Raw genomic sequence first — 27,725 nt, 5'->3', positions numbered from 1 at the left:
CTACTTCTCCTACATCCTTTTGCAGGGGTGGTGAGGACCTGAACTGCATGCAGGAGGAATGGTATAGTCACACCCTGGGTTGATAAAGGGGCATGATGACATTTTCTGCTTGGTTTCCAGTTCCCTTCTTCATTTCTGACCTTCTGTTTTCCTTTCTGACTGCAGCACAAGGCTGACAGCTTCTGTCATAGCATCAAGCACAAGGAGCAGGGCAAGAGAGGAGGAACGGGGGAAATGTAAGAGAGAACAGGGAGCATCACAGCTAGATCTGTCTGTAAGATGGGCTCAATAGAAGCTATGGGGAAAGCTCCCGCATCCACTCATCCCTCTGGGTTCGCTGGGTATCTGACTCCTGTTTGTGTTTGTATTGCAGGTGCAGCCTCCAGAACAGCGTCCTCTGCCATCACGCGGTGATAGGGAAAGGCTCTGACATCAAGGACTGTTTGATCGGCAGCGGCCAGCATCTGGACCCCAGATGTAAGTAGCAAATTGTATTTTTAAGGCACTTGAGGTTTTCGCCTTGCTCAATCTCCATCAGTAAGCTGATGGGCCGATACTGCTCTGCTGTCACAATATCCTGTAAAAGGGGGGTCAGATTTTGTGGTTGTACCCACTGGAACAGAGGGTGGGTGATTGTCAGAGGCAAGACTCCCAATGACAGCATGAAGGGCTTGGCCTTCTAAGAGTCTCTTATCAGAGACCATGATTACATTGCCCTTAGGCCACAGTCGTCGTCTGTGTCAGGGTGTCAGATGCTGCTTGCTGTCTTAAGAAGGACAGCCCCCTTTCCCCCCTCCCACTTGAAAGCACTGCAGATACCAGCACATCCCCTCTGTCATGACCAACTGCAAGGCATCGGGCTCGGGATAGCGCATTACAATGCTGGAACCCGGTGTGCTCAGTACTCAGTACAAGAGCAGCTCCAATCAGCTCTATGCAATGCAAATTAAATGCAAACTTTTGGCTCTGGGGAAATTACTAAAATGTGGCTTCCATGTGGCCAGAGCTAGGACATCCAATCAAGTTGTTAGTACAAAGATGTTGGCAGCTCCCACAGCCGGGCTTGTTGATTGCCTGCCCAACTGGATGACAAGGGACGGTCTGTCTAAGTGATCCTATCTTCAGAAAAGGGATTTTGAATTAATATTTATGGATTGGGGTTTGGCAGAGCTCAGCTGCAGGGTGCGGAGCGATGACAAAAGTGAGTTTCTTGCCGGAGTCTTTGTGAAGTTGTTCGGTCCGGCCAGGGCCTTTTGCTTGCTTTGTTTTTGTAGCCTAGATTTGACTTCTCCCCAGTCCGGACACATGGACTGTGCACACGCAGGCGTTGGGTGTTAGTCCCATGGCAGAGCTCAGGTTTCCCTCCCCAGTGTCACCAGCACCCCCAGGTAAGGGCCAGTCAGAAAAAGCCAGTCCCCTTGGGCAAGAGCTTCCTTTATACCAAGCAGCTTCCAGCCCAGTCGACCCCTGCTATGATTTAGGGACTGGCTCTTGCCGTTGGTCTCAGAGCGGCCAGCCAGCAAAGGTGAGTGTGTATTCACAGGGCTTCCTAGCTTGGGAACGCCAGCCAGGATTCTTGGAGGCGCCTCCATTTCCCAAACATAGCCTTCCTCTGAACCGACAGCAAAGCTGCGTTGCTCCGCTGCAGTGCTAGAGGCTTGCCACCCTCCTGAGCACGCTACTGAAGTAACGCTGTTTGGTGCCCCTTTTGGAGCCCCCTTTGCAAGTACGCATGAGAAGGGCACCCAGCTGCTAGCACGTGCAGCCCAGCTCCTTGCCTGCCTGTCGCAGAGAGAGGGGGAGAGAGGAGCCCATGTGTGGTGGTCCAAATGGCACAGCTGAGTAACAGGACTGAACAAGGCACAATTTAGGCTGAGGCATCATCTCCCATAGAGCCCCCTCTGCTTAATAACAGGTTGGGCAGAGCCCCGGAGACTTATCCTCCTCTGGCCATAGGGATCTGTCAGATGCAGCCCACTACCTCCCATCACTGCCATTCTCTGCAGTTGAAGAGAATTAGGGGCACATAGGGTCATACTATTGCCCATGCCAGGCGCCCAGTTCTGCCTTGAGCTCTGGTGAGCCAAGGTGGGATACCCCAGTGCCAGCGTTACACACTGGGGGCATGAGGCGGCAGCACAGTCCTAGGCAGGCACTTCCTGGTGGTTCTGCCTTGCCACAGCTGCCTGCTGTTATTACCAGCTTTAGGAAACTCTCCTTCCTCACTGATACTTTAATGTAGGGTGTTTGCTAGCAGATCATTAACAGCCAGGCTTTAAGAAAGCTCCCGCACTCAAGTAGTGGTTTGAAAGAAATGCTGGTCCCTAAGAAGAGGGAGGGAGTTGCTAGAGGGGTAGGAAATGGCAGGCAGCAATTGTGGGAGAATGTAATTACACCAGGCTTTGGATCACCCATTGTTTCCCAGCCTCTGCCATTAGCGTTCGAGCTCTGCTCCTCATTAATCTGCTCTTGAAGATGAGCCCACGAGAGAAACGTGTGCTGCCAGACGTTTCCTCACCAGGGAGATGCTGCAGGCTGAGAGGGAGGGAAAGCTGCGCGGGGGTCTCCAGGAAGCTGGCCGGACCTGCAGGCTGCCACACGAACCCCGGAGCTGAGTGGGTGCAACTCCCAAGAAGGCTTCTCGGAGCCAAATCCAGCAGGGAGTAAGCTGCACATCTGGGACAAATTAGTCATAAAACAGACTTAAGTGGTAAATTGGCAGAACCTCCCTCCGAAGCAATGTTAACAAAAGAGATGACAGAGACACACACAGCGCGGAATTAGCAAAACACATGCTAAACACTCAGGCCCGGTTCTCCGAGGCACCCGGGCTCTCGGCACAGGAAGACCTAGGGCCAGAGTCCGGGGCTGTAACTTTGTCTTTTGGAACAGTGCACAGACTTGCCTGCCAGTGACAGCACTAGGGCTGGGAAACAGCTGCTCCGTGGGGGAGAGAGGCTGGAACTGAGGCTTCCTGCCTGAGCTGCATTTGTCCCCCAGTCCCTGGGCACGTTCATCCACAGCGGCACTGTCTGTATTATAGACACTTCCAGGAGCTGTCGCCATGGGCCAGGACCCCAGTTGCAAGGTGCTGCACAGCCCAGTTGAAGCCATCTAGGCAGGCTTTAGATCTGGCTTTTCCCAGCTGCTTTGTACTGGACTTCACAGCTTGGCTGTTCTCTCCCTTCCGGTTCTGGACATATCTTTTTATGTTTAAAAAAAGGAAACTAAGAACACTTCGTTCTCTCCCATGGACCACACAGGCCCATGAGTGGGTCATTGGCAGGTTTCTTTACTGCACAGATCGCTGCCAGTAGAGCAAAGGGCATAGCCATAGCAGAGGTCGCCTTCAGTGTGGGTCTGTCCAAGGAGGAGATGAGGGAGGCTCCATGCTGGCAGGTTTGACAGCAGGAATGTTACAGCGTCAGGACACCTGGGTTCCCATCCCAGTTCTGGAGGAGCAGGTGCTTGAGGAGTCCCCTCCTCTCCAACTTACCCCATGCATCTGTCTTCCTCACCTCCTTGCAGCTCCCAGTCCTAGACCTCATCTCCATCTTCAAGGCTCTCCATCCCCCTCCCAGCCTTTGTGTTGGGGCTCCTCATTGCAGCCTTTGCCCTGATGGGGCTCCTTATTCCAGTCTCCTTCCTTGATGCCTCCCATACACATCCCCAAGCCCCTCACCTCAAGGCAGGTGCCCCTGCCTTGCCTGTTTGGCAATCCCAGCACCTTCCTTTTCACCCCCCAACCTCTTGTCCCCATCTGTTCCCTTTGCCACAGTAAAACCCGTGCCCCTTCCTTCCATTCAAGGCTTCCTTCTTTGCCTGGACCCCAGCAGAGGGAGCACAAAGGGATCAGGACAGATGGACTCCCTGCTGTCATTTCCCATACCGGGGCCTCAGTCATCTGTAGCTGTAATACCAGGTTGGAAACCCATTCAGTGCAGGCATCCTCTCTGGAGAATTTAGCTGCCACATTAATTCACCATCCAGCGCAAGGTGGCAAAGGCCTGCAGCAAGGCGGCAGCCCTAGATTTCAGGAGGACGGACTTCAGTGAGCTGAGGAGAATAGTTGGGGAAGCACTGAGGTCCTGGAGGGGAGAGGAGCCAGGTGTCCAAGGAGAGTGGTCGCTCCTTAAGGAAACGATCTTCCAACCCCAAAGAGAGGTAATCCCAACACGGATCAAAGGGAGCAGGAGGGCACACAAGCCCCCACGGCTCACCAAAAGCATCCGGGAATGTCTCCTAGCTAAAAGGGAGGCGCACACCCGATGGCAGGGAGGGGCCATCCCCAGGGAGGACTATACTGCGGTTGCTCAGGGATGCAGGGGGGCAGTCAGGAAGGCCGAGGTGGAGATGGGACTGGGACTAGCTTTCCGGATCAAGGACAACAAGAAGTCCTTTTTTAAATGGACCAGGATCTGGGGGAACGTCTGTTCACCAGAGCGCCCCAAGCGATGACGAGGTCGAACGGTCACAAACTCCTGCAAGACCGTTTCAGGCTGGACATAAGGAAGAGTTTCTTTACTGTCCGAGCCCCCAAGGTCTGGAGCAGCCTGCCATCGGAGGTGGTTCAAGCACCTACATTGAACACCTTCAAGAGTAAATTGGATGCTTATCTTGCTGGGATCCTATGACCCCAGCTGACTTCCTGCCCCTGGGGCAGGGGGCTGGACTCGATGATCTCCCAAGGTCCCTTCCAGCCCTAATGTCTATGAAATCTATGAAATCCATAGGAGGCAGAAAGAAGGTACCAGGTAACGTGGGGCCCCTGCAGGACACGCTAGGAAATCTGGTCGTCACACCAGACAACAAACCCAATATATTTAATGATTTCTTTGCCTCCATTTTCCTGAGCAGGGACCGGATCAGCCCCCCACCGGCCCCCTCAGGCCCCAGGGGAGGTGCACCCAGGCCCAGGGTCAGTGAGGATCTAGTCAGGGAACATCCAGTGGGACTGGACATACTTAAATCAGCGGGTCCGAACAATCTCCACCCCCGAGTGCTGGGGGAATTAGCTGAGGTCATTACAGGACCCCTGGCACGGCTGTACGAGCACTCGTGGGGCTCTGGTGTGGTGCCAGAGGACTGGAAAGGCCAACGTGGTTCCCATCTTCAAAAAAGGGAGGAAGGAGGACCCGGGGAACTATAGGCCAGTTAGTCTTACCTCGATCCTGGGGAAGCTTTTTGAGAGAGTTATCCTGGTGCATGTCCACAGGGGGCCGGGGGGGAGGTTATGCTTAGGGGCAACCAGCACGGGTTCATTCGAGGCAGGTCCTGTGAGACCAACCTGGTGGCCTCCTACGACCAGGTCACCAAATCCTTGGACGCAGGGGTAGCAGTGGACATCGTCTTCCTGGACTTTCGGGAGGCCTTCAACACTGTCTCTCACCCCGTTCTCATTAAGAAACTGGGGGCTGTGGTGTCGACACCCACACGGTCAGATGTGTCACCAACCGGCAGGAGGGCCGCACCCAGAGGGTGGTGGTGGACGGGTCATGTTCGACCTGGAGAGATGTGGGCAGTGGGGTCCCCCAGGCTCGGTCCTTGGGCCCGCACTGCTCAACACCCTCATCAGTGACTTGGACGAGGGGGTACAAAGCACCCTATTCAAATTTGCTGATGACCCTAAGATGTGGGGTGAAGTGGGCACACTAGAAGGGAGGAATAGGCTGCAGTCGGACCTAGACAGGTTACGAGGGTGGGTGGATGAGAACAGGATGGGATTCAACACTGACAAGCGCAAGGTGCTGCACCTGGGGAGGAAGAGCCAGCACCACACCTACAGGCTGGGGACTCCCTTCTCGTCCGTGCAGAGGCAGAAAAGGATCTTGGAGTCATCACTGATGCCAAGATGAACATGGGCCGGCAGTGTGGGGACGCGGTCAGGAAGGCCAACCGCACCTTGTCGTGCATCCACAGATGCATCTTGAGCAGGGCAGGGGGTGATCCTCCCCCTCTGTGCGGCACTGGTCAGGCCGCAGCTGGAGCACTGCGTCCAGGTCTGGGCGCCGCACTTCAGGAGGGATGTGGACACCATGGAGAGGGTCCAGAGGAGGCCACTCGCATGATCAGGGGGCAGCAGGGCAGGCTCTATGGGGAGAGGCTATGGGACCTGAACCTGTTCAGCCTCCACAACAGATGGCTGAGGGGGATCTAGTGGCCTGTTACAAACTAGTCAGGGGGGACCAGCAGGCATTGGGGGAGTCCCTGTTCCCTGAGCACAACCGGGAGTGACCAGGAATAACAGTCACAAGCTGGCAGAGGGGAGATTCAGACTAGACATCAGGAGGCGCGACTTCTCGGTCGGGGCGGCTAGGATCTGGAACCAACTTCCAAGCGAAGTGGTGCGGGCTCCTACCCTGGGGGGCTTTAAGAGGAGGCTGGATAAACACCTTGCTGGGGTTGTCTGACCCCAGTACTCTTTCCTGCCACGGCCGGGGGGTTGGACTCAATGATCTGCTCAGGTCCCTTCTGACCCAACCAACTACAAAGCTATGAAACTACTGGGTTTCTACTGAACAGGTGCCTGCAGAGTCTTTTCGGAGGCCTGAAACTCAGTCAGAAGTGCACATTTCTTCCCAGGGGCAAGACAAGGTACTCTTCCCCACCCAGTTCCAGGTTCTGGCTCCCAAGTTTGAGGCACCAGAGCTGCTCAGCAAAGCCACTGGAGTAAATCCTTGGAATAAAGGGCCAAGCAGCAGGTATGGGGCCCTTCATCTCTGACATCAGCACTGCGTGGACAAAGGGGCAAGGACAGGGCAGGTAGGGTGGGGAGCACACTGGCTGCTCTTGTACCAAAGCCATTCTGCATTCAAGCAAAGCTCCTGTCCTGCAGGGTCTCATCTGTAAGAAGGGACTGAGGGTACCAAGCACTCCCCTGGCTCCAGATCTGGAAACAGAGCACTCGCTGCTGTACGAAGAGCTGGAGCCCCCAGAGATCCTGGCGGGAACAAACTCCAACTAAACAGTTTGAACCAAGTCGTAACTCGGGAAGGGCCAGTGGTGGTGCAAGAACAGAGCAAACTCCTAGCCGAGATGGAGCTGCATCCCTTGAACTGCTTTAACTACCCCACCAGAGGCAGATCTTGGCAGCGAAAGATCTTGGTTGCACATCATCCCTGTGTCACCAGCACGTTACTGATCCTCATGCCGTTCGTTGTTGTCCAAACAGGAGCATAAAAATGGTTTATGGGTTTTGGCCTTCGCTGGTGCTGACAAAGTTCCCTCACCCGTCCACTGAGTTAACGCCAGTCGTCACAGCCCCCGGGCTGCTCACACCAGGACGCTCCACTGGGAACAGTCCAGCTGCCAGTGCCAAAGAGGTTAGCTGAGCGCCAGGTTCTTGACCCACCGATCGCTTGTGGCTCTGGACCTTGTGGAAAGAGTCTTGCAGGCCCCATCTGGGGAAAACAGCCACACACTCCGCTGGAGGACAGCCACCTGAAGAGCCACGGGGCGCCCCTAACACCCATCTGCACAGGGAGGGGACCGCACGCAACCCTCTGCACACTCATGAAGTGCAGGCAGGCAGCGGGGAGTCATGTCCCAGTGCTGCTGGGAGATGGTGTCACATCTACTTTGTGTACGTCCCGTTCTCGTCAACCCTGTCAGCCCCATGTTTTGCGTGGGTGCAGGCGGCCAACTCTTGCCCACAGCTTGCGCAGGGCAGGTTGAGGTCATACCCGTTGCCTGTTGCTCAGACCCCGGGAGATCAGATTCCTCCCATTTCCCAGAGACCTCTGCTCTGCAGCTTCTCCACCCCCATGGGACGTCCTGCCATTTGAGGCTGGACATCTGCTTCACCTCTTGGTTCTCTCTTCTTCCTCCCTGCCAGGGCACCCTACACCCCTGGTGCATCACACGTGAAGGGGTTAAGAAGGCCGAGGCACAGCAGTGCCGAGCGCAGGGTCCTGGCTGGAGAGTCTTGCCCCTGTGCTCAGGCTCAGACCGACGTGCTGCACTGGGGCCAAAAGGGATTTTACCGCCTGTCCAGACTGGGGGGTTTTGCCTTCCTCTGCAGCAGGGACACAACCTCTGCCTGGGGTCTGTGGAGCGCAGATACTAACAGCCTTTCCTGCAGCAGGACAGTGGCCACCGCAATCCCCATGCTTTCCCTGGGGCAGATTCGGCTGCGGTGTCTGGTGCTGTGTCCTCAGACGAAGACTTTAGATGATGGTTCATCTGGGCTGGTTTGCACAGGGCTGGTCCTGCCTCAGGCAGGGCTTGGACTAGATGTGATCTCTGCAGGTCCCTTCCAGCCCCACTGCTCTACAATTCTCTGAACCCATTTTTCCTCCCCTTTCTTCTCATCATCATGTCTTTTCCTTTCCTGGTGGGCCCCGACCTCAGCTCTGAACTAGCAGAAGGACCTCGGGGAGCCCAGCTTTAGGCAGCCAGGCCACTCAGTTTGAGGTGCACCATCGCACCCGTGGTCTCCGCCGGCCACTTGAGGCTTTTGGGACCACGCTTTGGCCACGCCAATCTATGCCGGTCACGTGGATCACATCCGGGGCCGTTGAGCAGGCCCCGCCAGGAGTGCCCTGCTGTCCCAGAGCACAAACCGACTGGCCCCACCACCTGCTCCCCTGCTTTTTCTCCCCTTCCGGACGTGCCCCACCTTCCTAAGCGGAGCTGCAGCTGCCTCCCTTCCCCTCCCACCCCCCAGCAGGCGACCCCCTCCCCAGCTCCACACAAACACAGGCCGCTCTCCTCTCCTGCGCCCCTCCTGCTGTCTGGGGAAGTGTGGCAGGAGCCACCCACAGCGTGTTTCGTGTGTGTTTCTCTGCCCCCCCCTTGCCCTCTTTTTATTTTTTTTAAAGTTAAACTATCTCCTGCTTGAAAGAGAGCAAATACACAGCAGTGGCTTTCATCACTGCTGCATAATAGAGCAGTAATTCTGTGCCAGGGACTGTTTTCTATTTTATTTTAAAGGGTTTATAAAACAGGGTATGTAATTGAGTGAGTAAACTGAACGTCTGCTGGAGCCCCTGAGGCCTGCAGCTTCCTGGTGGTCCCGGCCCTGGCCCTAACCTTTTTTTTTTCCCTTCCCTTCTCTCCCCCTCCCCTTCCTTTACAAGGGAGCCTCGGCACCACCCAGCAGCAGCAGCAGCAATCTGTCTGGGGCTAATTGAGCAAACAACAAGGAGATGCTTTCACGGGGCCCTCGCCGGGACACTGTGCTGTCCCCTTTCCAGCAGCAGCCCCAGGAGCACACTCGGCCTCCGAGCTTGTGCAAGGGCCTTGAGTCCTTTCTGCCGCTGGTCGGGGGAGCTGAGAAGCGGGACTGGCGTCCTGGCTTTCCCCTGGCCACACGCAGGCAAGTTCAGCCAATGTGTGTACGCAGGCAGGCGTGCACCATGGGGCCGTACCATTCGGCCAAGCCCCCCGCCTGGCAGGAGCAGAGCACTGAGCGGATCTGATCAGCTCGGGGCTCAGAGGATCTGGCTGACTGCGACTTGAGCCCAAGTCAGAGGCTGTCTCAGAGCCCCTTGTCTTTAATCCCCCTTTCTCTGTGCTCTGAATGTATCTGTAACCCTGGCAGGGCCAGAGGACAGGCAGCATGGTAAAAAACCTCCACGGGGGGAAGGAGAAGGGAGTGTGGGGGGACTGAGTGTGCAGAGCACTCCCCCTTCCACACACCCCTACGTCCCAGAGCTCCAGGGGCCACCTTGAGCTCCACACGGCTGCTAACAAGATGCTCCCTGCAGCGCAGCTCCCTGGGGCAGACCCAGCTCCCTCCTGCCTGCGTGCAGGACTTTCCCCCTAGATGCACACAGCAGCACCCAGCGTCTGGCACTTGGGCAGCCAGGAGTCAGACCCACCCAGGCCCACAGCTTTCAGGGCTTGGGTTCTCCACCTTGTTTGGGTGAAACAGAGACTAGTGGCTTTGGGTTGGGGTGTGATAAAGCAGGGAGGCCCGAGAGGGGCAGTAGGAGCCATGTCCTGGCTCTCAGCACAGCCAAGCCATCAGGGTGGGGCAGATGGTCGCTTGGTGTCACTTTGGTGAGACAAGTAGGGTGCTTTGGCAGCCAGAACAAAGAGCAGGGAGCCCTTCTCTGCCATGCCGCTGTTAGACCGCAGAGCCACAGGCAGGTCACTTGGGCTTTCCATCTCCTGGGTATGTGGGAAGGGAGGTCCTGTGCACTATTGCAGCAGGCCGAACGCGCCTGGCTGCACACAGGAAGGGAGCGGTAAGCAGCTGGGAGCCATGGCAGGGCAGAGCTTGCCCTGTGTGGGGCAGGAGGTGAAGGGGTCTGCAGTGAGTTCCCACTATGGGTAATACGTGCCCTGGGGAAGGTGCCCCCCCGGCATTGCAGCCGCCCCCTGCTCTGCAGGCTGCTTGGGAGAGCTGGGGGAGCCCCCAGGGCCTGGCTGGTGTCCTGGGAAGGATAGAGCTAGGCCCGGAATAGCCAGAGGCGCCCCAGGCAGGCTGGCAAAGCTGTGCAGGGTCCAGCTGGAGGGCAGAAGAGCTGGTGCTACGAGCAGGGGCCCTCCACTGTTAGCACAGGCATAGCGGGGGAGTTCCCGTGGTGCCTGCCTGGTGCACGGACACCCAAGCCGGAGCAGCAGAGGTGCCGTGTAGGGTGGCGGCTCTTTGACAGTCCAGTGTCTCACGGGGTCGCCGGCATCTGTCTGGCAGCAGCAGCCAGGAGGTCTTGGTGGACCACGGGCATGTCATTGTCTCCCGTGCCCCCTTCTTTCCTCCTGTGGTTTGGCAGATCCATTGCCTGAACCTGTGCAGGGCTGTGAAGTGACCTGCAAAGGGTCCCTCCATAGCCATCCACAGCAGCCCCGGTCTCAGAGCTTCCTTCCCCGACAGCCCGGCAGAGGCTGGGCCACTCTGGCCATGGGTGGGCTGGCTGTGGCTCGAGGCATTGCCCAGAGAGCCGCTGGGGAGGGCCTGCCTGGGGTCTGGATCCCAGGGGGAGGGGCTGGGGAAGAAGCCCTAGCACTTCCTTGGGTGCCTGGAGTCTCCTGAGAGCTCAGTGGGTCGCTTGGTGGCTACCAACCTCATCCTGCCCCGGTGCTGGCCATCATTGGCCCTGGGCATTGAGGGTGCCCGTGCCAGGTGCTGTGCCTCGGTTTCCACACGGGTGCTGCCAGCTCTGTATCTATGCTGTGGACACCCTCCCCTGTCAGGGACTTCCCCCGAGCTTCTGCTCTTCCAGCCCTTTCTGCAGGTCAGCCCTCAGGGGTGGTCAGTAGCGGAGGTGGGGGCCAGGCCGGGGGCGGCGAAAGCCACAGCCCAGCTTTGAAAGGCGCTGGCCGCTCGTTCGCTCGAGGGCTTGGCTGGCAGTGGGGCCTAACTCCCCTTGGCTCTCTTTGTCTTTTAGCCAGACACGTCAACGAGGTGATCGTGGGCACCGAGCAGCTGATGGAGATCTAACCCCAGCGGGTTCAGGCCGTTGTATGAAGGCAGCGCAGCCGCCAGCCGGAGACCCCGCACTGGCAGTCGCCGGCCTGCTGTCGCACCCTTCCTGCTCGGCTTCAGAGCTACGTCTGAATAAAAGGAGTATTTCCAGCACTGGCTGTGTGTCTGTCTGTCTGCGCCCCCGCCCGCAGCCAGGCACGTGCAGAGGAAGAGCAGCACCCACGTGCCGGGTGAATGCGCGGTACGTTCCAGCCGGGATAAGCGGGCACCGCACAGACGGTGCCTGTTCAAGAGACCTCGTGCTGACGTCCCCCAGGTCTCTGGGGGCTTGCACCAAGGCCGCTCGAGACACCGGGGCAGCTGACACGTCTCGGCCACGCCGCGGGGGAGCTGGGACAGCTGGGTCCATTCCCAGCAGCTCCTGACTCTTCTTCCTTCCCCCACACCCCTTCCTCTCACTTGAAATCCTGCCCGTGATGCAGCATGCGAGGGGCGTGGAGGCCGGCGTGAGGCTGGGAACCGGAAGAGAAGCAGGTCACTCGCTGCAGGTACTTGTGGCCCTCTCCCTGTTGAAACTGCATGTGTGTGCTGGAAACGAGAGAGGAGCAACAAGCACTGAGTCTGCCAGGCTTGCGTGGTGTTGGGGGGTGGGCACACAAGCTGGGCTCCAGCCTCTACGCATGGGACATGGGGAAGGACCAAGAAGCCGTGTGGGGGAGTCCGTTCGGGTACCTTTGGCCATGCAGAGGCAACCAGTCTCAGACCAGACTCAACGGGGGAAAGACGGTCATTCGGCCCTGCCTTGCACTTCCATAACTTCACAGGAGCCACCCGCCTCTTACAGGGAAGTCTAATAGCACCGCAGCCACAGCCCCAGCCCCAGCCCCAGCCCCAACCAGGCGGCAGCCCATGTCGGTGACGCGGCCTCGAAGGAGAGAAAAGAGAGCGGAGGAAGGGAAAGGAGAGGAATCCCAGCCTGCAGCCTGCTGTCCCCTGTGGAAAGACCTGCACCTTCTGCCGACAGATCCGTGGCTCAAGGACTGGTCTATTCAGACGCCTCGAGACCCATCGCCGAGCGGTGGTAGAGATCATCCTCGAATGGGGGACCAGCACAGGCCGGGGGCTGGTGGCCACGAGCTGTGGGGAAGAGATGAGTGCTACGGCTCAGGTTTTGCATCACAGGTGTCGGTGACAACGGAGATGAGGTTGAAACCCCTTTGGACCCTGGTGTGCTTACAGACCCACCACGCAGGCTGTCCCACACCCACTGCACAGATGGGGACCCGTGACTTGTATCATGTCACGCCGGGAGCGTGCAGCAGAGCCAGAAAAGAGGAGCGGTCTCCAGATACCTGCTCCAGCCCCCCTCTCCGCCACCAGCCCCCCCAGCTTCAGGGTCTCCTGCTTGTGCTTTAATTATACCTTCACCTCCCACTCTGGTCCTTTTGTTTCGCTAATTGAAGGCCAGGGTGGGAGGCTCTTTATTGTGTCAGTTAGACCTGCTGCCCTGTTTTGGAGCTTTAGGACCTGGCTGGGTCTGATGAGCGGGCTCTTTGCCTCCCGCCTTTTACAACCTGCAGGTGTTTGGGGCGAGATAAAAGCCAAGCAAGATTTCCCAGCCTGAACTATCAAAGCAGAGACTCGCTCTTGATGTCCTCACCGTGTGTGGCAGCAATGATGAGGAACAACTCCAAATAATAGGTCCTAACAGGTCCCTGGGCAGGCACCGGTGTTAACCGTTGCTGATCTGGGGTGGCCTCAGTTGGGGACTTGGTGAGCGCGGTGGTACTGAGGGCTCGTCCGGAAGCGGCTGGGCATTGAAGAGCAAAAGTCCAGTGTCCAAAGGCCACGTTAGATGCCCAAACGCCTTTTGAGGATGGGACGGAGCAGGGAGTTGGGTGCCGTCTTTGAAAGCACAAAGGATGGTTGTAAAGAGGGTGGGGGAGATGGGTCTCTGCAGCTGCTGGGGACAGGGTGGGGAGGAACAGCATTAAATCAGAGCACAGGAGGATTTAGGCTGGGGTTTTAGGAAGACTTTCCTCAGTCTGCAGGTGGTTCAGCATCACTGCAGGCCCACAGAGAGGCCGTGGAGCTCTGGGAAATCAGACTCCAGCTCCTAAATCACTGAGGCTATTCGGAAAGTGTGGTTCTTGAATTGGTGAGCTGGAGACGCAGGACTCTCCGGGAGCGCTGCCTGCTACCTCGCTTGTGCCCCATCGTGCAGCGACTGAGCACACGCCGTCGGCTCCGGCCCAAGCACGGCCTGCCCGGGCCTGCGCGCGGAGCTGCGTTCTCCTCCAGCCCGCCCAGCACGCCCCCGCGACAAGCTGGACTGGGAGCCGGGGCCACCGCCGGGCGCCTCCCTTCCCCCGGTGTCCCCGGGAGAGCCGGCGGCACGGGGCAGCCGGGTGGGTGCAGAGGGCGGCACGGCAGGGCACGACTCGGGCGGGCGGCGGGTGGCTGGCGAGAGCCCGGCGGGCACTGGGGAGCCCGCCGCGGGGGTCCTTGCGTCCTGCAGCCGTCCGGGTCCTCCCCAGAGCAGCGCGGTCCAGGGCGCCATCTGCGCCCCCGGGCGGAGCGGGCGGCGACGTGGGCACACCGGAGGGGAGGCGGGAGCGCGGGCCCCCGGGCACGTCCCTGGGGGGTCAGCGCAGGCTGCCAGGTGGCTCTCCTGCTGCGAGATGGCTGCGGGTCGGCCCGAGCCGGGACAGGCCATCGAGGCCCCGCTCCGCGCCGCCGGCCTGCAAGGCGCTCAGGGCCGCCGGGCAGCCTCGGGTGCCGGCGCGGGCCGGGGCATCTCCCGCACGGCGCTGGGGCCGGAGGCGGGAGCCCTGCGCTCGCCGGCGTCCTGGCGACCGGGCCGGCCCAGCCGGGCTCGGAAGTGCGCCGGGCGGCGCCGGGCGGCCAAGAGTCGGAGAAGAGCTGGCCGAGCGGCCCGGGCGGGGCGGGGCGGGGCGGGGCGGCTGCGTGTGGGCGCGGGCTGGAGCCCGGCGCGGCCGGGGGTCGCGGGCGGGCGGGCGGGGCGGCGCGGCGCGGCGCGGCGCGGGCTGCCTGGGTGGTCCGGTTGCTTAGCAGCCCGTGGCGGGCCGCCGCCGACTCATTTGCCGCTCGGCGAGCCAATGGCAGCGGCCCCCCCGGCCCGGCCCAGCCCCTCCAGCCCCTTGCCCGGCTGCCGGGCCCGGGCGGGCGCAGACGCTGCGGGCGGCGCGGCCGGGAGCGGAGCTGCATGGCTGCGCACCGGCCCCGGCCCCGGCCCCGGCCCCGGCCCCGCCAGGTGAGGCTGCGGCTGCGGCTGCGGCTGCGGCTGCGGCTGCGGCTCCGGCGCGGGGGGCGGGGGGCGGGGGGCGGCGGCCCCGGCCGGCCGGCGCTGACGCGGGCTCTCCGCAGGGCCGGGCGGCGGGGCAGCGGGCGCGGCTGCAGGCGCTGCTCTTCGCGCTGGGCTGCGGGCTGCAGCGGCACTGCGGCAAGGTGCTCGCGGGCGGGCTGCTGCTCTTCGGCGCGCTGGCCACGGGGCTGCGCGTCGCCGCCGTCGAGACCGACGTGGAGCAGCTCTGGGTGCAAGGTAGGGCGGCGCGGCGCGGCGCGGCGCGGCGGCGGGGCTCGGCCGGCCGGCCGTGCGCGCCCTCGCCTCGCCGTGCCCGGGGCCGGGGCCGGGGCCCGTGCCTCGCCTTCCCCGTCCGGGGAGCCGGCGGGGCGGGCGCGCCGCGGTCAGGACTCCCCGCGGCGGGCGAGCTGGGCGCCGTGCCGGCCCGGGGAGCCGCCTCAGCTGCCCCCGGGGCGCCCCGCCGGCTCCCCGGCTGCCCCGGCCGGGCTGCCCGCCACGCGAGACCCCCGCGGGGTGCCGGACGGCTGGCCTGGGCGCGGGCGGCCGCGCGTGTGCACCCTCCCTCGCCACCCGCCCCGGCTCCCCAGCAGCGCCCGGCACATGTGCTCACCCGTGTGTGGGCGCATGCACACGTACATGGGCGCGCGCACACGTGTGCAGGCGTCCGCGTGCAGACACACGTCCACCCACACGCATGCACGCCCGCACAGATGTGGCTACACACGCATGCCCGCCACACCCCCCATGCCCAGCTCCGTGGTGCCTGGGGGGCCGGGGGAGAAGCCCTCGCGGGGCCCCCTCTCCTGGACCCCCCCAGCCCGGTGGGGGGGCCCAGCTCCGCCCTTCCCGCCCTGCTTGCCTGTCCTACAGCCCCCGGGACCGAGCTCACGCAGGCACTAGGGGTCGGGCTCAGGCACCGGCCCACAGAGCTTCCCCTCCGGGGCGCAGGGTCCAAGGACGTGCCCAGGGCTGTGCAGCCTGGCAGTGGCAGAGTGGTGGCAGCCCCGGTCACCATAAGCAGGCCCGCGCCACGGCCGAACCTAGGCCATCCCGTCCAGGGGTCAGCGCGCCGGCCCGGGAGCCGCTCCCGGCTCTGCCACTGCCCAGCTGAGCAGCCTCGCCCACCTCCCTTTGCCTCCATGGCCTCAATGTCTCCTCTGGCTCTGTGCTGGGTAGGTCAGGAGCTCCGGGGGGGGGGGCTGCCCCCCTCAGGGGGGTCCCTACTACACCGGCCTGTGGGGGGGGTCCCCTTGCAGCTGGGCCCTCCCAAAGCACCGCCGTGGGGGGTGGGAGAGAGAGACCACGCCGAGTCCCCCGCAGGGACTCGAGCAGCCCCAGCTCCATGGCAGCGGGAGATCTCTGTGTCCCCCGTGCTGGGGGGAGCCATGTCGCCTGCCCTAGAAAGCCACCAGCTCCTGGACTTGTGTCCTTGTTGTGCCACCGACTCCCCTGTGTGTCCTCGGTCGAGTCCCTTAGCTCCCACCCACGGGGGTGTCCAGGGCAGTGGGGCGAGGGGCGCACCAGCCCCAAACATTGGCCTGAAGGGGGAAGGGGCTTTCCCCCGAGCCACACGGGGCCGGGGTGTGGGGAGACAGCTGGGACGTGGGGCTGCCCCGGAGCCGGGGGCAGTGAGGCGGCTGCCTGGGGGCTGATGTGTGGGGTCGTGGTGCCCCAGGGGCTGGGGGACTGGATGGGGGGCATAGCCCTTCGAACAGGGCTCCCCGTGAGCTCAGCTGCTCACAGGGCTGCGGCGTCTCCAGCACTGCCTCCTGGCTCCCCGTGCCGCCAGTGCAAAAGCTGCTGGACAATACTGCAGGCAAGGCTTCGTGGTGCCTGAGCAGCGGGAGCTGGGCTGGCAGGGGCTGCCGGGGGGGGCCGCCGGGATCCCGCATGGGGGAGCCAGGGTCCCAGGAGAGACGCTGCTGGCACCGGTGACATCCCCGCGTCCCCCAGCTCCGCCGCCGGTGCCCGGGTCTTGCCCCGTCTCAGCCCCGGGCGCTGCGGCTGCTCGAAGCCTCCTGCCAGTGGCTCTGAATGGGGGCGGGGGAAAAGACGGGGTGGGGGCCGGCGCAGGAGGTCTCTGCAGGCTGCTGGGATGACACGGAAGCGGTCGTGTGCCCACGTGTGTGCAAGCCTGTATCTGCATGTGCACGCATCTCTGTGCGCACACGTGTGCGAGCATCTGTGTCTACACGTGGGTGCATCCGTGCCCACGTGTACAGGCCTCTGCATCCATGTGCGCGCGCGGCCGCGTACGTGTCTGGCGGGGCCGGCACTGAGGGCGGCGCTGTGCCCGCAGCCGGCAGCCGCGCGAGCCAGGAGCTGCGCTACACGCGGGAGAAGCTGGGCGAGGCGGCGGCCTACACGGCACAGATGCTGATCCAGACGGCGCGCCCCGCCGGCGCCAACCTGCTCACGCCCGCCGCGCTGCGCCTGCACCTGCGCGCCGCGCTGGCCGCCAGCAAGGTGCGCGTCTCGCTCTACGGCAGGTAAGTCGGGCACGGGGGGGGGGGGCGGCCGCGCCCGTGCTCCCTGCCCTGTGCCCTCTGGCCGTGGCACCGCCGACGCTCCTCCCCTAATGGCCCCGCCCCCTTGCACCCCACCCTGGCATGGCTCCGCCCCGGTGCCTGGGCTGACCCCCCGCCGCCCCGCTCTCCCCCCAGGCCGTGGGACCTGAACAAGCTGTGCTACAAGTCGGGCGTGCCCGTCATCGAGAACGGCATGATCGAGCGGGTGAGGCTCGGGGCCGGGCGGGGCGGGGGTGGCGCTGCCCCGCGGCTCACCGCCGCCCCGGTGCCGCCCACAGATGATCGAGAAGCTCTTCCCGTGCATGATCCTGACGCCCCTCGACTGCTTCTGGGACGGCGCCAAGCTGCAGGGGGGCTCCGCCTACCTCCCGTGAGTGCCTGGCGTGGCGTCGGGGGTCCAGCGCTCCGGGCGGGGCACTGCAAGGACTTCGAGCCTCGGTTTTCGCACCTGCGGAAGGGGCCCAGCGGCCGCCCCCGGGGGTCAGCCGCTCCCAGGGCCCCGGGGGAATCTCGAACCTGGCTCGCTGGGGGTGGGGGCCTGCGGGGGCTGGGGGCGGCAAGCAGCAGGGCTCCCACTGATGCCCCGGGGCCCGCAGGGGCCGCCCCGACATCCGCTGGAGCAACCTGGACCCCCGGCAGCTGATGGAGGAGCTGGGGCAGTTCACGCCGCTCGAGGGCTTCCGGGAGCTGCTGGACAAAGCGGAGGTGGGGCAGGCCTACATGGGGCGGCCCTGCCTGCAGCCCAGCGACGCCCAGTGCCCCCCCAGCGCCCCCAACCGCCGCACCCAGCAGGTGGGCGGGCCCCAGGCCACGGCTCGGGCAGCGTCGGCTGGCGGGTGTGGGGGCGCATGCACCTGCGTGTGAGGGGTGTGTGCATATGCAAGGTCGTGTGGGTGCGTGCATCTGTGACAGCCGGTGTATGCACGTGTGTGTGTGGATGTAGCCTGTGTGTGTCGGGGTGTGCATATGTGGGGGGGGGGGTGCCTGTATGTGAGAGAGGTGTGTATGCATGTGTCAGTGTTGTGTGTGTGTGTGCGCGTGTATGTGTGCGCATGTCTGAGCACGTGCGAGGTGTATGTGTGGGTGCGTGCACGCACGTGAATGTCTGGGTGTACGTACCTGTATCATGGTCCTTCCGGGTGTAACCTCACACACCTGTGAGGGTGTGAGCACATGTGTATTTGCGTGGGCCTGCACGCGCGTGTCCCCTTTCCACCCGTCGGTGCTGGGCGTGGGTGTGGGGAACGGAGCCCCCTGCCACCGCCCCCGGGTCCGGCCGCATCCGCATCTGCCCCACTGACGCCCGCTGCCCCGCAGAGCCCTGACGTGGCAGCCGAGCTGGCCGGCGGCTGCCACGGCTTCTCCCGCAAGTTCATGCGGTGGCACGAGGAGCTGATCCTGGGCGGCGCCACCAGGGACCCGCAGGGCCGGCTGCAGAGGTGAGCGTGACACGAGGCTGGGGCCTGCGCGCGGCGCTGCACGTGTCCCCCGTGGGCAGAGGAAGTGGGGGGCGGGGGGGGCTAGGGGCAGCCTGACCAGGTGCCCCCCACAGCGCCGAGGCCCTGCAGAGCATGTTCCTGTTGATGAGCCCGCGGCAGCTGTACGAGCACTTCAAGGACGACTACGAGATCCACGACCTCAACTGGAGCGAGGAGAAGGCGGGCGCCATCCTGGAGGCCTGGCAGCGGGCCTTCGTGGAGGTGCGGGGCCGGGGGGGCTCGGGCTCCCTGGGGGGCAGGGGCCGTGCCGGGGGTCACGGGTGCCGTGCCCGGCAGGTGGCGCAGGCCGCGGTCCCGGGGAACAGCTCGCAGGTGGTCCACGCCTTCTCCAGCGCCACGCTGAGTGACATCATGAAGTCCTTCTCCGACGTCAGCGCCGTGCGCGTGGCCGGCGGCTACCTCCTTATGGTACGCACCCCCCGCCCCGGCCCCCCCACCCTGGCCGCTCGCCCGCGGCTCACCCTGCCCGCTCTGCCCGCAGCTGGCCTACGCCTGCGTGACCATGCTGCGCTGGGACTGCGCCAAGTCGCAGGGCGCCGTGGGCCTGGCCGGCGTCCTGCTCGTGGCCCTGTCCGTGGCCTCCGGCCTTGGGCTCTGCTCCTTGCTCGGCATCGCCTTCAACGCGGCCACCACGCAGGTACGGGGGCACGGGCGGCCCGGCGGGGCTCTGCCCACAATCCTTTGCACCGCGGCACAGCATCGGGCACTTGGCGTGGCGGCTCAACAGGATGGGGAGGCGGGCCGTCTCCTATGCTAAGCAGGGTGGGCTTAGGGCAGCGCTTGGATGGGTGACTGGTGGGAGGGGCGCATGCCTGCCCGCCCGCCCCCGGTGCTGGGCACCCCCGTGGGGGCCACATCTTGGGTGCTGAAGCCTGGGCCCTGGCAGGTGCTGCCCTTCCTGGCGCTGGGCATCGGTGTGGATGACATGTTCCTGCTGGCGCACGCCTTCCCCAAAGCCGGTCCCCACGTCCCCTTCAAGGTGAGGCCCCCGTGCCGGGGGTGGGAAGGGATGGGCTGCTTGGACCCCCCCACCCCACTGTGACCCCCCCGCTGTGCCCCCAGGAGCGGACAGGCGAGTGCCTGCGGCGCACGGGCACCAGCGTGGCCCTGACGTCCCTCAGCAACATGATCGCCTTCCTCATGGCCGCCCTGGTGCCCATCCCCGCCCTGCGCGCCTTCTCCCTGCAGGTACGCCCCCGACCCCCACCCCATCCCCAGCCTGCGCGCTGTCTCCCTGCCGGCCTGACCCCTGCCCGCTGCCCGGGGAGCCTTCTCCCTGCAAATGCAACACCTGACTCCTGGCCCCCCCCCCGCACACCTTCTCCCTCCAAGTACCGTCCCTGACCTCTGACCCCCAACCCCAGTCCTGCCCTGTGCCTTCTCCCTGACCCCGGAGCCCATGCTTTCTCCCAGTAAAGTCAGGCCCCCGCACCCCTCTCCTTCCCTGTGCCCCTAGGCTTTCTGTGGGGGCCGGGGGCCGGTGGGGGGCGGGCATTGCCTTCCTCTCTGAGCTGGGGGCACGTGCCCCTCGGTACCATCGGCCTCACACGCAGCCCCCCCGCAGGCAGCCGTGGTCGTGGCGTCCAACTTCGCCATGGTGCTGCTCGTCTTCCCGGCCGTGCTCAGCCTCGACCTGCACCGCCGCCGGCGCCGCCGGCTCGACGTGCTCTGCTGCTTCGCCAGGTGCCCGCGGGGGGGGCCAGGCCAGGACGGGGCGGGGGCCGGGGCACCCGGGGGCCGCGCTCACCCTGGCCTCCCTCCCGCAGCCCCTGCGCCTCGCGCGTCCTCCAGCTGCCGCCGCAGGAGCCGGGGGGGGCACCGGGCCCGGGGGGCCCAGTGCAAGCCCTGGCCCGGTGCGACACCGCAGGGCAGCGCGTGGTCACAGTCCTGCCGCCCACGCCCGCCAGCTCCACCCGCGACCTGCTGGCCCAGCTGGACGAGGCCTCGGGGGCGCCCACCTGCCTGCCTCTGCCAGCCTGCCGCTGGGACCTGGCCCACTTCGCCCGCCGCAAGTATGCGCCACTGCTGCTGCGGGCGCGCAGCAAGGTACGGGCAGGGGGCCCCCGGTGCCCCGCTTGCAAGGCTCCTGGGTCTGGGGACATCCATGGCCTGACAACCCCCCTTGCAGGGCGTGGTGGCACTGCTGTTCGTCGGGCTGCTGGGGCTGAGCCTGTACGGCGCGACGCAGGTGCGGGACGGGCTGGCACTGACAGACGTGGTGCCGCGAGGCACGGCCGCCCACGCCTTCCTGGCAGCGCAAGCCCACTACTTCTCCTCCTACCATGCCTTCGTGGTCACCACTGGTGGCTTCCACTACCCCGGCGCCCAGGCCGCGCTGCTGGGCCTGCACCGTGCCCTGGGCACCCTGCGCCATGTGGTGCGAGGGCCTGACCGCCAGCTGCCGCGCATGTGGCTGCACTACTTCCAGGACTGGCTGCGGGGTGAGCAGGGCCACAGGGGTGGTGCACGGCAGGGGGGCCCCAGTCACCTGTGTCCGTGCCCCACTATATCCCCCTCCCTAGGGCTCCAGGTTGCCTTCGACCGGGAGTGGGCGTCTGGGCGCATCACCCGCGACAGCTACCGCAACGGCTCAGAGGACGGTGCGCTGGCATATAAGCTGCTCATCCAGACGGGCAACCCGCAACAACCCCTTGACTACGACCAGGTGGGGCTGAGGGCGGAGCCATAGGGGCGGGGCTGAGGGCGGGGCCAGGGACGGATGGTGACGGGGCTGGTGCCCGCAGCTGACAACACGGCGCCTGGTGGACGCGGATGGGCTGGTGCCACCCGACACCTTCTACATCAGCCTGACGGTTTGGGCCAGCAATGACCCGCTGGGGCTGGCAGCCTCACAGGCCAACTTCTACCCGCCGCCGCCCGAGTGGGTGCACGACAAGTACGACGCTACTGGCGAGAATCTGCGCAGTGAGTGCCCCATGCCGCCCCATTCTCCTTCCTGCTGGGGCCCCTCACTCCCCACCCACAGCCCCCAGCCCAGCTAGTACCCCTCGCTCCTGACCCATAGCCCACCAACCTTCTGCCTTGCCTGCCACGCCTGCTCCAGCGGCCTGCACCTGGCCATGGCCAGGTCTGGCTCAGCCTGACCCCCTCCCCATGCCCCCGCAGTCCCGGCGGCGCAGCCCCTGGAGTTTGCACAGGTGCCCTTCTACCTGAGCGGGCTGCGGCACACGGCCGACTTCGTGGAGGCCATCGAGGGCGTGCGGGCTGTGTGCGAGGAAGCGGCGCGGCGCCACGGCGTGCGCAGCTACCCCAGCGGCGACCCCTTCCTCTTCTGGGAGCAGTACCTGGGCCTGCGGCGCTGGCTGCTGCTGGCGCTCAGCATCGCGCTGGCCTGCACCTTCCTGGTCTGTGCCCTGCTGTTGCTCAACCCCTGGACGGCCGGCATCATTGTGAGTCTTGGCTATACAGTGGGCCTCAGCTGTATGTCTGCTGGGTGCTGGGGAGGGTCTATATGTCCCCTAGGGACATCCAGTGGGGGCAGCCCTAGGGTGCAGGGAGGTGGGGGGGGCCATGGCAGGTGTGGGCGTCGGGGCAAGTACCCCCCCTGACCCGGCACACGGTGGCAGGTGCTGGTGCTGGCCATGATGACAGTGGAGCTCTTTGGGCTGATGGGGCTGATGGGCATCAAGCTGAGCGCCGTGCCCGTCGTCATCCTTATCGCCTCTGTGGGCATCGGCGTTGAGTTCACCGTCCACGTTGCACTGGTGAGTGTCCCCAGGCCAGCGCCCCCTCCCCCCCAGTACCCGTGCCAGACCCCAGGTGCCGGCTGGACCGGACTGACGCTGTGCCCTATCCCAGGGCTTCCTGACGGCTGTGGGTAGTCGGGACCGGCGCTCGGCGCTGGCGCTAGAGCACGTCTTCGCACCCGTGCTGGACGGTGGCATCTCCACCCTGCTCGGCGTCCTCATGCTCGCCAGCTCTGAGTTCGACTTCATCATGAGGTGAGCGCCATGCCCTGTCTTCCCACAGGCCTTTGGGGCAATGGAGGGGTCCACACTGCCCCTTGCCTTCCCACAGACCTTTGGGGCAGAGGACGGGGGGGTCCAGGCTGGCTCCTGCCTTCCCAGAAGCCTTTGGGGCAAGATTTCCAAACTGGCCCTCCACCTTCCCAGAGGTCTTTGGAGCAAGGCCTTTGCAGCAGGGCAGGGGGGCTCCAGGCTGGCCCCCACCTTCCCAGAGTACTTTGGGGCAAAGGTGAGGGGGAGAGGGAGGACTCCAGGCTCGCCCCTGCCTTCCCAGAGGTCTTTGGAGTTGGGAGCGCAACCTCACCCCCGCTGACCTTCCCAGAAGCTTTTGGGGCAGGGTTTCCAAGTTGGTCCCCCACCTTCCCAGAAGCCTGCAGGTGAAGGCAGGTGGGGTCTGGACTGGCCCCACCTTCCCAGACTGCTTTGGGGCAGGTGCAGCTGGCTCTGGGGGGACAGCCTGGACACCTGGGTTCTCCTCCTGCTTTACATCTTGAGGCTTGGCCTCATCCCCTGTTGCAAAGCACTCTGGGATGCTGGAGGGGTGGGGGGGCAGGCGTGGCCCCCACTCACCTGCACCACCCCCGGCAGGTACTTCTTCTCCGTGCTGTCTGTCCTCACCGTGCTGGGACTCCTCAACGGGCTGGTGCTGCTGCCCGTCCTGCTCTCGGTCATTGGGCCCCCTGCCGAGGTACGAGTCGCACCCCCCCGGCCCGGCCCGGCCCGGCCCTGTTGGAGGGGGGCGCCGGACTCCTGGGGTCACGGCTGCTGTGCTGGCCACGGCAGTGGGAGACGTCAAGCAGCAGGAGCGGGACTCTGTCCCTGCGGCTGTCAGTAGGCTTCAGAGTGAACGCCGGGCTCGGCTGGCCTGGAGGCACCTCGGAGGGGTGTCGCAGTGCCCGGCCCCATCTGACCCGCCCCCCTCCCCCCGGCTCTGTCTCCAGGTCCCTCCAGTGGATAACAGCAGCCGCCTGCCGTCGCCGGAGCCCCTCCCGCCGCCCATTGCCCACCACGGCTTCTATGTGGGGCGCCCGTCAGCCTGGCACAGCCCTGACGCGGCCCCCGAGGCCCCCCCGGCCGCAGGGCCTGGCAACGAGGACTCCCCTGGCAGCGCCCAGGCCTGCATCCTGCTCCAGGCCGGCAAGGACCCCCGCTTTCCCTGCATCACCGTGAGTCTGGCCGTGCCCGGGGCAGGGGGACTGGACGCCTGGGTTCCCTGGGGCGGGCAGAGCAGCAGAGCCGGCTGCCTCATGCCCCCTCTGTCCTGCAGGTGGTGAAAGCCTTCGAGGTGGGGCCAGAGCCCCTGGGACAGGAGCCCACGGCCGGAGACCGCCCGCCCCGTGCCCGCCCCACAGCCCCACCACCCACCTACGCCACGGTGACAGCCACGGCCTCGGTGACGTTGGCACTGCACCCCAGCCTGCCTGGTGCTGCCCGCGGCTATGCCCACGCTGCCTTCGAGGACAGTGAGTCCGACAGCCACGAGGACCCGCCTGGCGCTCAGCACACCCGCCATGGGTGCCACGCCACTGCCACGTCCCGCTAGGTGGGGCCACGTGTCATGCCCACAGTGCGGGGCACCAGGGGCAGCAGCTCTGGGCTCTTGGGGGGGAGCCCAGCAGAGGTGCCCTGTGGCGTGTTTGCAGGGCCTGATGCCATGGGCACATGCGGGAACATGCATGTGCCTGCCCACGCCTGATGGGAGTAAGGGGAAGAGTGCAGCTGCGGGCGGGGCCTGCTCTGACCTGCTGCCCCCGTGTCATTGCAGGCTGCCCCACGGGACCAGGAGGCCCCTGAAGATGTGCCATGGCGTGACGTGGTACAGCACACTATGATGTGCCACGTTTCCTGTGCCAGGACGTGACCTGCCGTGTCATGATGTGCCATGTTGCCATGGCGCGGCCTGGCAAGCCATGATGTGCCACGTGTGCCAGGCCGTGCTCTGGCATCCTACTGGCTGGGCCGGGGACCGTGGGTGCCAGGAGCCATGGGCAGGGCCGGGGGTGCCCAGTGGGGTGGGGGGTGCCAGCACCCCCACGACATGCTGCTATTCCCTTAATACTATTATTATTATTCTCCCTGCGCTGCCCCTGCCCTGGAGACCCCAGGGTGTGGGGGCAGACACCAGCCCTGCAGGCACCGGTTCCTATGCAAGGGGGCGCTGCTTGGGTTGGGGTGCCCGGGGGGGTTCCTGCCCCCCTGCTCCCTGCTCCCCTCCTGGGGGGAAATGGCAGCGCTCGGTCCTGCTGCAGCCCCCTCCCAGCACGGACCCCGACCCTGGAGCTGGAGGGCAAACAGCGCCCGCTTCACCTCCATCACCAGCACTTTAATTCCTGCCCCCCCCCAGGTGCCTGCTGGCGCCACCCCGCTGGAGGGTCGAAGGCACCCGCAAGCTCGGGGCGGGGGGGCACCAGCAGGTCCCTGCGGCCCCCCGCCACGGCCCAGCCCCAGCCATGCCCAGGGTACGAGCGGTCATGGGGCCCCCCTGGCCCTGCTGCCAGTGGCCCCTGGTCCTGCCATGGGGGGGGCGGGGGGGCAGGTAAATTATTTATATCACAGAGCAGAGTCTATTTTTGTAGGTCGTGTCGTGCCGAGCCCCAGCCTGGGCCGGCCCCGCGCACGGGAATAAAGCGATATTCTATGTACGCCCCGCGCCGCCGCCTGACACGTGTGCGCACATGTGTGTGTGTGTGTGTGTGAGGGAGAGACTGTGAGCGCGTTTGTGTGTGAGAGAGCATATGAGTGTGTGCGTGTGAGAGCGCGTGTGTGTAAGAGCTTGTAGGTGTATGTGTGTGAGAACGTGTGTATGAGTGTGTGTGTGTAAGAAAGCATACATGTGTGTAAGAGCATGTGAGCGTGTAAGAGCATGCAAGTGCATACGTGTGTGTGAGAGTATCTGAACGTGTGTGTATGAGAGCACGTGTGTGAGCATATATGTGTGTGCATGTGCACATGTACGTGCATTTGTGTACATGGGTGTGTGCATGCACGTGTGATCTGGGGGGACGCAGAGTGCTGCGGGCCAACAACTCCAAGGATCTGGCGGGGGGCAACAGCCCTGGCATGGGGGGGACCCCACAGGCGGGGGGGGAGCAGGGGGGGTCAAAGGTCAGGCTGGAGCTGCCCCCACTGCCCCCGGGGCACTGGGGGGCTGTGCTGCAGGGGGCACGTGCCTGGCCTGGCTGTGCCAGCGCACGGCCTGGGGGTACCATGGGGGGGACCTGGGGGGGAGAGGGACCCTTGCAGGGGGCAGAGGGTGCTCCTCCCGGGGCAGCAGGGCCCCGACTCCTGGAGCCCGAGACTGCCCCTGCCCCCCATTCCTCCCCGCTCACTCCCACCTCCCCAAACTGACCCGAGGTCCCAGTTGTTGTCCCCCAACACCCCTAGACCTAGAGCTGCGGGTGCCCCTCACTCCCGGCCCGGCCCCCTGCCATTGCAGCTCTGCCCCAAAGGAAAGACCCCCCCCCCCAAAAACCCCCATCAAATTGCCTGAGCCCGAGACCCTGCCCCTTGCCCCCATCCACGGGCAGGTGCTGCCCTCTGCTGACCTCCCCTCTGGCTGCAGCCAGGGCCTGCCCATGGGGGTCTCATACGTCGGGGGGCACCAGGAGGGGCCAGAGACCTGGTGAGGAGGCGCCAGCCCCTGGGCCTGGGAGGCGGTGGGGAGCAGCGCAGCGCCGAGCGCAGGGGCGAGACCCTCCAGCCAGGTGCCGGCAGGAGCATGGGCACGGCCCCAACCCCGGCCTGGGCTGGGCTGGGTGGGGCTGGTCCTGCCGCAGGCGGGGGTGGACTGGATGCGACCCACGGTGCCGCGAGTCCGCGCAGGTTGGACTGACGTTCGTCTGGGCTGATCTGGAGCAGGGGCTCGGGAGAGCCCGTCCAGCCCAGCGCCCGCCCGAGCTCGCTCGAGCCCCTCCAGCGACGGAGCCGCCCCCCTCCCCGGCGTCTCCCCCGGGCCCTTTTCCAGTCCTCCGGTACCAGCCCCCGTCTCCCTTGACTCCATGAAGATCATTGCCAAGGGCGCCGCGCTCTTTCTCTTTTGTCCCTCGCTCACTCCTGGTCCGCGGCCTTGGTGGTGGTCTGTATTGGCTTTTTGGGAACACTGCGCGTGTCTACACATGCGTTTCAGCGAGCCTAAATTTACTACACTTTAGCTTAATGAATAGGAAGCGGGTCTAGGCAGGTGTCTGCACGTGCAGGTGTTAATGCTGCGTGTGTGGAGTGACAAGTCAGCCCGCACATAGTGTTAGTGCGCTTTAACACGTCTACACATGCATGAATGCACTTGAATTATTTGCTCCTAAATTTGATAACTGCAAATTTAGGCACGATCAAAATGACCATGTTTAAAGCACGTTATGGATGAGCCTTAAATTTCGGCTAATTTGCCTGAAAGTGGGGTTTTGAAAAGGGTGTTCAGCTGGTGGGAGGCATCGTCACTGAAGACCAAGATGTGTTGTGCTGTACGCTGCGAAGACACACGACGTCTCCCTAAAGTGTAGGAGCCCGGAGCTGAAGCATTCAAGACAGGAGAAAAAGCAAGCTGTTGAAAAAAGCTTGAATTTACTGTGGTTTTTGATATCTGACGGATGCTGTAGCCGATTGGGGAAAGGAATCCAGAGCTGCTGTCTCATTCATCCCACCGCGCTCAGCATTAAATTTACGGCTCTTTTTCCGATTCATAAACCAAAATCAAGCCTTGGCCTGCGCCTCCAAGCTCCACTGACGGCAATTTCCACGCCAGAGCTGACGTTCCCCTCAGTGAACATTTCCACACCCGAGGGGATGGTTTCAGCTGCAAGTACAAAAACCATACCAAACCCCGCAACGGCCTGCAGGGCTGTGAAATGGGTGCAACGTGACTAGGAGCAGCAAACAGACAGAAGCACGGAGAGCTGGAGCGGTGGGACCAGAGGAAATGATTTTGGGTTGGCCACACCTGTGAAATGAAGAGTTTAGAAGCACTAGAAAGGGGCGCTACAGCCCAGCGCACCCCCCGGACCCACCCCGTCCCCACTT

At 64.0% G+C, this 27,725-nt stretch overlaps 3 protein-coding genes across 8 annotated transcripts in view; all 3 read left to right on the top strand.

The window, feature by feature from the left end:
* EIF2B3 (eukaryotic translation initiation factor 2B subunit gamma) overlaps positions 1–11,521 on the top strand; it is a 131,364-nt gene extending 119,843 nt beyond the window's left edge. For 3 of the 4 annotated variants that reach the window (XM_090050390.1, XM_090050389.1, XM_090050391.1), the window contains exons 11-12: positions 374–477; positions 11,334–11,521. In XM_090050390.1, coding sequence (XP_089906516.1) covers positions 374–477; positions 11,334–11,386 — 157 coding nt within the window. In that variant the 3' untranslated portion in view covers positions 11,387–11,521. Of the gene's footprint in view, positions 1–373; positions 486–11,333 lie in introns of those variants that run through there. The other variant, XM_090050392.1, reaches the window with a different exon arrangement.
* Positions 11,522–11,605: 84 nt separating this feature from the next.
* Positions 11,606–14,367, top strand: LOC149863359 (uncharacterized; the record flags this gene model as incomplete). The annotated part of the gene is made up of 2 exons (XM_090048434.1): positions 11,606–11,612; positions 13,604–14,367. Coding segments are annotated over exons 1-2 (771 nt in total), but the record flags the coding sequence as incomplete, so codon positions are not given.
* A 115-nt stretch (positions 14,368–14,482) lies between these two features.
* On the top strand, positions 14,483–25,347 carry PTCH2 (patched 2). Of its 3 annotated transcripts, XM_090050387.1 has the most exons (24): positions 14,483–14,645; positions 14,759–14,933; positions 16,996–17,185; positions 17,360–17,429; positions 17,503–17,594; positions 17,821–18,016; positions 18,542–18,663; positions 18,777–18,924; positions 19,000–19,131; positions 19,205–19,360; positions 19,610–19,702; positions 19,786–19,911; positions 20,288–20,406; positions 20,490–20,769; positions 20,852–21,164; positions 21,246–21,388; positions 21,468–21,648; positions 21,850–22,133; positions 22,311–22,448; positions 22,543–22,685; positions 23,298–23,397; positions 23,651–23,875; positions 23,977–24,252; positions 24,475–25,347. In XM_090050387.1, the coding sequence occupies exons 1-23, from the start codon at positions 14,598–14,600 to the stop codon at positions 24,250–24,252; spliced, it is 3,750 nt and encodes a 1,249-aa protein (XP_089906513.1). In that variant the 5' UTR covers positions 14,483–14,597; the 3' UTR covers positions 24,475–25,347. The 3 variants fall into 3 exon arrangements, with proteins under 3 accessions (XP_089906513.1, XP_089906512.1, XP_089906511.1); XM_090050386.1 differs by lacking the exons at positions 14,483–14,645; positions 14,759–14,933 and having other exon boundaries at positions 16,581–17,185; positions 19,009–19,131; XM_090050385.1 differs by lacking the exons at positions 14,483–14,645; positions 14,759–14,933 and having other exon boundaries at positions 16,581–17,185.
* Positions 25,348–27,725: the final 2,378 nt, after the last annotated feature.

The sequence above is a fragment of the Crocodylus siamensis genome, chromosome 5, assembly GCF_052110815.1.
Source record: "Crocodylus siamensis isolate JL-2025a chromosome 5, ASM5211081v1, whole genome shotgun sequence".
Lineage (NCBI taxonomy): Eukaryota > Metazoa > Chordata > Crocodylia > Crocodylidae > Crocodylus > Crocodylus siamensis.
This window is presented reverse-complemented; position numbering and strand designations above follow the sequence as displayed.